This window comes from Aspergillus mulundensis (genome assembly GCF_003369625.1).
Source record: "Aspergillus mulundensis strain DSM 5745 chromosome Unknown scaffold_9, whole genome shotgun sequence".
NCBI lineage: Eukaryota > Fungi > Ascomycota > Eurotiomycetes > Eurotiales > Aspergillaceae > Aspergillus > Aspergillus mulundensis.
Genome location: NW_020797897.1, coordinates 119,136 through 129,761, shown reverse-complemented (window position 1 = coordinate 129,761; position 10,626 = coordinate 119,136). Strand labels below are relative to the sequence as shown.

General features: G+C 28.9%; 1 protein-coding gene across 1 annotated transcript; it reads left to right on the top strand.

Annotated features, from left to right (window-relative positions):
- Positions 1–2,879: 2,879 nt before the first annotated feature.
- DSM5745_07973 (uncharacterized protein) lies at positions 2,880–3,141 on the top strand (the record flags this gene model as incomplete). The annotated part of the gene is made up of 2 exons (XM_026749989.1): positions 2,880–2,924; positions 2,980–3,141. 2 exons carry the CDS (start codon positions 2,880–2,882, stop codon positions 3,139–3,141), a joined length of 207 nt encoding a protein of 68 aa, XP_026600993.1.
- Positions 3,142–10,626: the final 7,485 nt, after the last annotated feature.

The following is a 10,626-nucleotide window of genomic DNA, read 5'->3' as shown; positions in this document are numbered from 1 at the left end:
ATTTAATATAATAATAAAGTATACCAAGCCTTGGCAGCCTAAGGCTAAAGCTTAGGTTACCTAAGGCACTAACTCCAAACTAACAGTAGGTTAGCTCTGGTAATATTAAATAGAAAAACATTGGCCCTGACATACTTGCATAATAGCTATTACTTAAAATAATTTAAATATAACTTACCTAAATATAATATAAGCTTTTAATACTTTACTTTAATAAAACTTTTTTAAAATAAATATAAACCCTGGTAGTTAAAATACAGGCTTTACTTTATTAAATATTATTATTATTATATTAAATACTAGCTTTACTTTATTAAATACACGGTGGTTAAATATTAATAACCTAAACTTTAAATACCTTATTTTTAGTGTATAATAAATAGTTAACTTAACTTACTATAAATAGGGCGGTAAATATATGGTTATTAATAAGATTATAATAAGTTAAAGTATACTTAGTAATAAGGCACTTTAGTAGGTATTTATTTTTGCCCCTAGCTAATTTAATAAATTTAAATATTATTAATATATACTTTAATTTAATAGGAGCTAATTTAATTAATATCACGGGTATAAAAATTTTAAGCTTGCTAAAATATTTATAAAAAACTATTTTAATTTTTAAAGCTACTTTACACGCGGGTTACCTAAATATACTATTAAAATATAAATTATTATTATTAAAAATTAAAATATTACTATATTTAGGATTACTATTTACTTCTAAATATTTTTTTAAATATTTATAAAAAAAATAGGTAGCTAATACTAGCTTTATTATTAACCTAATTATAATTAATATATTACCTAAAGGATCTCCCCCCAGGAGTTTTTTTTTAAAAAAAAGAATAACCTAGTTACTTTAATTATTTAGTGGTTTCCTGTAGGACTTTATTTTTTAGTAACTATTTTTTATTATATTTTTAGTTGTTAGGTTTTTTATGCAATTTGTAGTTTTTTTTTATATTTTTTATATTTTTATTTTAAGCGGACTCTAGTTATGTTATATTTAATAAATAATTAAAAGGTTTGCCTTTTTTTATAAGGGGCATTTATTATATAACATATATATATTATATAATATAGTTACCTAGTTAGTTGTTAGCCACGGAGTAACCTTGGAGAATATCATCATCTTCTACCATGGATACTGCCATTACACCATTACCTAGATTAGTCATCTATAGCTTGAAGCCGGAACCGGCCAGGCCTTGTCCAATCGGCAGGCATCCATCGGTTTACAGAGACGACTAGAAGGTTTGCAGAAACGGCAACCTTCCGGAGACTTATTATGGCGACTTGGAGCTATAAAAAAAGTGTGTGCCGAGGATGATGACTCCGCCTATAACGGCTTGACTGAGAATGAGTCGTTTCTTGCTCAGCCCTGGCTGGCTTAAACCCTCGGTGGAGAGAAGCCAGAAGGCAAGGCTTGCTCCTGAACATACTGATGCCATTGCCGATGCTGTAAGTTGGAATATTAGTCGAGGGTCCATTGTCGATTTTTCTCCAACCATCAGCGACTGTGCACATTAAATACTCTAAACGAGCCTCTGTTATTAAGATCTCGAAATAAATCATACCTAGCTCAGTGGTACACTTTACTTAGTGTAATCTGCCAACTTACCTCGAGTAAGATTCTAATTTACCCTTGTATATTATTTCTCTACCTTTCTCCACCTCCCTACAGTCCCGTCAAGATCGGCAATATCGACAGAAAATCATTGGCCTACCGTTGATTTAGGGCAGATTGGCTCTCTTGCGGGAAACGGCTGCGGTGTTTCCAACTCCGAGCACAACCCCACTTTAGCGGCAGGAACCACGGTATGGACGGGAATAGGGTAGGGTGAATCTTGCTTGCAAGGACTTTATTTGCATGAAGGATCTGGATTGCTGATCTCATTAACGAGGCGTTGCATTGCTTGAGGATTGCGGACCAGGTGGTACAATATTGCAGAGAGCGTGACTGCAGTTGTGTCGCTGCCGGCACTGATATTGCCCCATCCAAGCATAAAGATGTGCGAGTTGGCCACTCTACTCGGGTCGGCATCTTGGGTAGTCTCTTGGAGACCCCCAGCTCGTTGGAAGGGATCCCTGATGGCGGCCCTCCGTAGGGCAATGGCCGTTTTGACGAGCCGCCGCACGGGGTACTGGAATTCCCGCCGAAGACCACAAAAAGCTATTTATTTTGTGGCAGTCGTACGTCAGCCCAGCGCCCAAAGACAGGGTTTATGCTCTATGGAGCGTTATTTTATCCTCAGTCTTTTCTGTGGACACTACCAGATTCGGGGAAATGCATATTCCATAGCAACGCTTAAACTCGCAAATAGCTACCGGCAGGCATTCAATACGCAAGCGGAAGACTGCACTGGCTCTCATGCACTCATACTGTACTTGTCTTCGGGAGCCTTAGGACCAAGGCAAGCACTTCCACTCTTTGGTCCGAATCAAACAATCTACACAATCCTCCCGAGGTCCCTGGGCTCTTTCCACGTCCGATCAATCATTGCCTGCTCATCTCACCTTGTATCTCGAGTCCAGTCGGCCTCACAAGACATGGCCCGCCACCAATACGTAAAAGGAACCCTTATTGCCGAGAAATGCCCCCGTCACCTCGCTAGAAAGCAACGAAGCAGAGAGCGCCTTGCCCTTGCGCACTCCTGTCCTCTCCCGGCCTGGTTTCAGGACAAATTGAGATGACCGTGATTGACGCTTTCGCGTTGAATCCAGCTCTGACGATGACAAGGTAGACACCAGACAACTGGACTGAACAAGCACTCCAGGGCTCACTCCTAGAGAAATAGGCTACGGAACGGTACAAGAGCTGGACAGATTCGAGCTTGAAAGTAATAAAGTCGACGGATAAATCGTCGGAGACAACAATGGCCAAGGACAGAGACCTCGAGCGCCAAACCTTTCCAAGGCCTGTGAGGCTACCCAACGGTAGGTACAATCCCTACAATTGGAAGCCTGAACATAAAGCTCCGCCAGAGGAGCCCGGTCTTTGCCAAAAGGTACCGATGGGGCGAGCAGGACTCCAACTACTCGATCTCGTCGATCTCGCCGTCCCGGGGCGCCGCCGCCGCCGACACGCCCCCCGCTGGGCAGTTTCTTGCCCAGGTGTTTTTGTCCCTGCGCAACTAGCGCAGAGTCCGGCTCCGCTGCCCCTCGCCCCCCTCCGCGCTCGCTGCTTGCGCTGCGTGCTACTGGCCGCTCGCAAGATTCCCAGTCGGTCTCGGGCTTGGGTTGCGACTAGGGCACTTGAGTGTTATTAGCTCGCGGGTGGAAGGTGCGCGTCCTGTGTCGATAGCCATCCATGGATAGGACCCCGGACGACCCTCTATCAAAGACTCATCTTTTGCCAATCCTCGAAGGCCTCGACACGACAGGCATCAGGGTATGAGGCCCTTTGAATACCGTGCAAAGGAAAGCTGTTAATTAAACAAATACTAGAGAATTAAATAAGGAACGCGATAATATTTAAAAGCTAGAGCTAACTAGGGTTTATATAAATAATTTAAGCTTTTAAAAATAGTAAAAATTTTAAATACTTTTACTAATACTTTATAATATTTAAAAAATTATAAATATTATAGTTATACAGGCAAGTAGTTTAGTAGTAGGTATTATAATATTTTAATTAAAATTATTTAAAATATTTAAGTGCTATTAAAGTGCTATAATACTTTTTTATTAAATTAAGTAATTTTTATTATTAATTAACATGCTTTTTTAATACTTACTTACTTTTAAATTAATTAAAAATAAGGCTAGAAATATTTATTAAACCTAGTATTTTAATAGGTTTTTAGTATTATTATTTAATAAGTATTTTTATAAAGCTATTTATAATTATTTAGTTAGTAAGGGTTTATTTAATATAAAAATTTTTATATTAAACTTCCTGCCTAAGCTATAAATTATAAATATTAATATAATAAAGCTTTAAGTAAAGTTATATATTAATATTAATAAAAATATTAATTATTTATTTATTATTATATTAAATTAAAAGCTAGTATTAAAAATTAAATTATATAGCTTTAAAAACTTTTTATTACTAGTATATTATTTTAAAAGCCTTAATAAAAATAAGTAATTTTATTTTAGTAATAAAAATAATAATTAAATATTACCTTATAGCCTTTTATTTAATTAAACCTTTATATAACTTATAAATATAGCCTATATTAAAAAATTAATTAAAGTAATTTATAAATATTATATTAAAGTATAACTTATAAATTTTATATTTTTTAATAAAAATCTTATTTTTAAAGCTATTTAAACCAAAGTATTTAAAAGTAAAAAAGCATGTATTATAAAAATAAAAAATAAGTTAATTTATTATATATTAATAATAATTTATAAAATTAATAAAATATTTTAATAAGTAGCTTATTATATAAAAAATATTTAAATAAGTAAAAGTACTAGCATATTTAATAGATTTAATTTTTAACTTTATTTTTTTAATATTTTTAAAAATAATTATATTAAAGTTTAAATAAAGCTTGCTAGGTAATAAAAGCAGGATAAAAAATAGTTAAATTATAATATTTAAGTAAAATTAATTTATAATAATTTTAATATAAAAATTTTAAAAAAGCTAGAGCTTGCGCTAAGGACTATCCTAAAAAATTTAAACTTTTAAAAATTATTTAACTTTATTAAAATACCAAAGCTTATACTTTACTAAAAGTTTTTTTTTAAAAGTAGCTATTATAAAATAGCCTTACTTAGTAAAAAGGTTTATAAAAATAAGATTATTTATATATACTAAAAAAATTATTAACTTACTAGTAAAAAGGCATTTTTTAGGTATTATAGTAAAGCTAAATTTGCGTAAGGTAGTGGCTAAATTAAGTTATTAAAAATAAAAAACTTTTTAAAATTATAAATAGCTTTAAAAGCTTTTAAAAGCTTTTTTTCTTACTTGCGGCTATTTAAAAATTAAAAATATATAAATTTATTAAGGCTTATATTAAAAAAGATATTAATAATATTATATTACCTTATATTTATATTAAAAAAGGTAATAAGTGCTATAATAACTTAAAAAAATAGGTAAAGATTATAACTACTTAATTATTTTTATAATTAACTAGTTTAAGATTTTTATATATATAAATTTAAGCTTTAGCCTTAAAAAAGTAGTTATTTATATTAAACTTATATATAAATACTTATAATAGGGAAATTAGCTTATTTAAACCTACTTTTTATTTATTAACTACCCTTTATACTCCTATCTTTTTAAGTTTATTTAATTTAAAATTAATAGCTTTAAAAAATATATTTTTTAGTAAATAATTCTTAAGATTTTTCTAGTGCTTAAAAAAAGGTAGTAATTTATTTTAATAAAAGTATTTTTTTAAGGGTTTAATAAAAAGTAAAAAAGGTAAATTATATATAGTTATAAAAAATAAAATTAAAAATAATTATAATAATAATATAACTTATATAGCTTATTAAAGCACTTAAATAAAACTTAAAGTTTTTTTAATTATTTTAAGGTACTAGTTTTTATTTAGTTAACTATTTAAAAAAATAATAGGTTTAATTCTTAGTTCTTTACCTTTTTTTATATTTTTAGTAATAAAATAAATAAGAGTTTAAAAGTAGGCTTGCTTTATTTTTTATAATAATTATTAACTAGTTAGGTTTAAAAATAAATTTTTTTAAGTTTAGGAGCGTGTAACCTATTATAAAGGCTATAGTAATTTATTAAAAAACTAGTTAATATTAATTTTTATATAAAAATTTTATAATATTAAGGTTTTAAAGTGGGGTTTAAAGTAAAAAAAGGTAAAAAACTTTTTAATAAATTAAAGGCCTTAATTTTACTAAAATTAGGCCTAGGTATAACCTTATACCTAAATCTTTTTTTATTTTTATTTTTTTTAATACTTTTATTTTTAAATATTTTTACCACCCTTAGCTTGCTTATTATTAAAATACCTTTATTTTTTTTTTAAAAAATTTAGTAAAGTTTAAATTTAAATTTATATTTTTAATAATATAGCGGCAAGAGGGCGGTTTAAAAATCTTAATTAATAATTTAAAAAAATTAATTTAAATATTAATAATAAAAAATAGTTTTTATAAATTATAAAGCCAGGATTTATTAAAAATAATATTTTTATAAGCTTTAACATGCTAATCTTAAAAAAATTAAATTTACTAAATATTTAAGGCTTAATAACCTATAAAATATTTAAGTAAGGCCCTTAGCTTTATTTTATAAAGGCCTTTTTTTTAAAATCTTCTTGCCTAGGAAAAATATTTAATAATTTAAATACTTAAAATATAAGGCTTTTTACTAGTAAGTTTTTTTTATAAAGTTATTTAATTAATAACTTTAATAAAAATTTAATTATTAATATAAGCTACTACTTTTATAACCCAGGGCTATATATTAAGTAAAATATTCTTATATAAAGTTATTATTTTAGCTTTTTAAATTAAAATGCCTTTAAAGTACTTAGCTATATTATTTTAAAATAAAAAGTATAAAATAAACTAATTTTAAAAAATATTTTTAAAAATAGTAAAGTTAAAAATATTATTACTAAAAATAGGTTTATTATTATTAAATAAAAACTTTAAAGTAACTTTATAATAGTTTTATATAAATTATATAAATTACTTAATAATATTTTTATAATTACTTTTAAGCTAGTAAGAATAGGCCTAATATATTTTAAAGTACTTATTATAAAAATAAGTTACTTATTAATTTTTATTTATTACTGGCTTTATAAAAATAAAATTAATATAAATATAAATAAATAACTTAGTAACTAGTTTTTTAGGCTATTTAAATATTTATTAAAAAGCTTAATTAACCTAGCAAGTATTATAGTGCTTAAGTAATTAAAAATTAAAAATATTAACTTTTTATATTATTATAAAAAATACTTAAGTATTTTATTATTAATATATTTTAGGTGCTAGTAAAAAACTTTAAGATTTTTTTAAAGCTATACTTTTTAAATTAAAATTTTAATTTTTTATAAAGTTAGAGTGTTAGCCTTTTCTAGCTTTAAAAAACTTTTTTTTAGTTTTATTATTTAAAGGCCTAAAAAATAATTTTTAAGGCAAAAAACTAGTTTATTATTTTTAAGTATAAAAATATTAAAATTTTAAGTATATTTAGCTTTTTAAAAAGGCCTTACTACTATAATATTAAGGTAAAATCTAGGAGTATATATAATTTTATATAGTATAAATAATATAATCCCTTTATTAAATACTTTTAAATAAATAAAAATTAATTTATAACCTCATATAGCTATAGTTATATTTTTAGCTTAAATATTACTATTTTAAAAGTAATTTAAAAAGGTAAAATAGCTAAAATTATTATAAACATAAATAAAGGCACTAGTATTAAAAATAAAGGTATTTTAAAGTTTTAAATTACTTAAAATATTAAATACTAGGGCTATTTTATAATATTCTTTAGGAATTATAAACTACGTGTTTTTTTAGTTATTTTATTAAGCTTTCTAGTTCTTAATATTTTTTTTTAAAAAGCTTGGTATTTTTAACCTTTAACTTTTAAAGCTTTTTACTATATTTATTATTTTTTTAAGCACTTTGCTAATTTTCTTTTCTAGTCCTTTATTTATTTTATAGGACTTTAAATAGTGTAAATATATAAAGTTATAGTAAAACTTTATAGTATACTTGTATTTATAAAAATAAATTAGTTTATTATTAGTTAATACTTAAAAAGGTTTATTAATAAAGAATTTTTTAGTATTATTAGCAAAGGGTTAATTTAACTTTTTAGCAAGTATAGTAAAGGCTATTTTTTTTATAAAGGTTTTAGCAAAGCCATTAGTAGTAAAAAAATATTATTAAAACTTAAAAATAAAGGTAAAATAATTAGTTTTACTAGGTTTTTTATAATTTAATTAACTTATATAGCGCTTTATATAAGCTATTAAGTATTTATTAATAGCCTTTAAAAATATTATATTAGCTATTTTATTATTAGTTTTAGGTTATTTAAGGTATAAAATTTTTTAACAAGCATGCTTATAATTTTAAAGCTATTAAGTAACTTTTTTTTATTAAATTAATATAATAAGGGTAGTAATATAATTATTAAAAGCCTTAAGTTTAGTTTTAAAATTAATAAAAGTAAGTTATTACTTTAGTTTAATAAAAACCTTTATAATAAGCTTATTTTTAATAAGTTACTAAATAAAAAGTATAATTAACTTTTATATAATATTATTAATATTTTAAATTTTTAAAAAAACATGCTTAGCATGGTTTTATTTTTAATTAAATATTTTAAATGCCTTTTTATTAATATTATTTTTAGGAAGTTAAGGGAGCTTAAAAAAAGGAGTTTAGTAAATTATTTTTAAATTAAAATATTTTTAAACTTTTATAATAATTATAATATATAAAATATAACTATATTACACCAGCTAGTTTTTTTTAAACTTTAAAAAAATTATTATATTTAAGGTGCTAGTAGTAAAGCTTATAATAACTCCTAAATTAAGTATAAAAATTAAAGTTTAATTAATATTTAACTTCCTAGGTATAAATATAAGAGATAATTAATTATAAAAGGCTTTTATATAATAAAAGGGCTAGTACTTAGGGGATATAAATAGCTTTAAAAAGTTTAAAAAAAAATAAGTAAAAATTTAATAAACTAGATTATTAAATAATTTTTTAGGCTTATAACTATAAGGCCCTTTAAATATTATATAAAAAAAGTTATTAATTAAATAAATACTAAAAAATTAAATAAAAAATATAATAATATTTAAAAGCTAGAGCTAACTAGGGTTTATATAAATAATTTAAGTTTTTAAAAATAATAAAAATTTTAAATACTTTTATTAATACTTTATAATATTTAAAAAACTATAAATATTATAGTTATACGGGCAAGTAATTTAGTGGTAGGTATTATAGTATTTTAATTAAGACTGCCTAAGGCGCCTAAGCGCTATCAAAGCGCTGCAGCGCTTCCTCATCGAACTAAGCCATCTGCACCATTGGCTGACACAGGGCATACCGACTTTGGGCGATGCAAGACTGGGATCTCCCAGCCACGAAGACAAAGAGGATCGATGAATGTCGCAAGCTTGGTTTGAGCCCTGAGGGTAACACCTTGGCAACGGGGAGTGCGTTAGTTTCGACGTTACTTAGTACCAGCCTGAGGTGCTCCGGGTCCTCGGCCTCTGTAACGTCGTGCGTGTGGGTAACGGCGGCGCGCAGGAAGAGGCAAATGTCGCAGTGCTGAAAAATGCCTAGGACCTCGACAAGGTTTTGGTCCCTGGGCCACCTGCATAATAACCTGGGCACATCCATGCACCAAAGCCCCTTCTTATTTTGAAAAAGAGCCAGCACCGAGTTCCGCTCACCCCTCAGCAAAACAACATGTTTCCTCATTGCTGCCTTCTAAAAAAGTATTACGTAGAGTAGTAAAGACTCTACATGGGCATTAAGTTACCTGCTCGCATATATGCATGCCCAACAAGTCCAAGAAGAAGTATTCGTCCAATGCTGCTTTATTATCAACTCTTGACCGGGGACTGAATTCTCTGAAATTCGCTACTGAGCCAAAGGAAAGTGTCGAATGCCTGTCGATAAGTGTCAAGGGAGACATGGGATCTTCTCGCGGATCGAAAGCTTCGCGGCAAGAACCACCCTCGTGGCCAGGGCCTAGGCCCGCACCCCAATGTCAGGGATGCTGTCAATCTGTACAGTCTCGCGGTGTGGTATCAGGGCTTCTGGTCCGATTCAGCCCTCATGCTGGCTGGTGTCCGCATGGCATACAGCAAATCCGACGCCTAACATGCCCACTGCCTGGTACGGACCCTTTCTACTCTACGAACAGAGTTTTGTTTCCTCCCAAGGTGGGAAGTGGCATCTGGAATGGAGGGAACATTCTGGCTTTCTGTTCCTCGACTAGAAGAAGTAGGAGAAAGACAAGGCCAGAGTATACATGGACTCCTTCTTAGGTCCGGATAATATTGTCTTCTTCAAATTTACTCCCATTTCTCACGGCGATCTGCCCCTTTCTTGGGGCTGGGTTGTTCCGGTGTTCCCCGATAGCCTGAAGAGCACCTGTAGACGCTTTGTGTAAACTAATTCTAAGAGTAGGCTGGTCACGGGTCTCGCTAACGATGGTAGGGTAATTTCCTGTTCCCTTTTCTGTTTTTTATTTTCTCTTTATCTTCCTTTTATATTTGCATTTTATATTTTTTATTAAAATGCCGTTTATGTTTAATCCAGCCCCCCTCCCTAAGGAGGAAGATCTAATAATCTTCTCCTTTAATAACAAAGGTAGTACTACAAATTCTTTCTTTTTGGTTATTGCTAACTTAGTTATTTGTTAAATAAGACATCCCATACCATGGCGAGCCATATGCTCAGCCTGCTTATTTTTCCAAAGACAACCAGGAGGATGAGCAGGAAGATGAGCAAGATATTAGTGGTAAGTACTACAAATTCTTCCTTTTTGGTCATTGCTAACTCGATTGTCTGTCGAATAAGGTAACCATGGGCCCGGCCGCTCCGTTGCCCGCGTTGATTAAGCGGCTTCTGGCCGTTATTTCTCATGCCCATATGGCTGCGCCCTCCAGCTTGCTA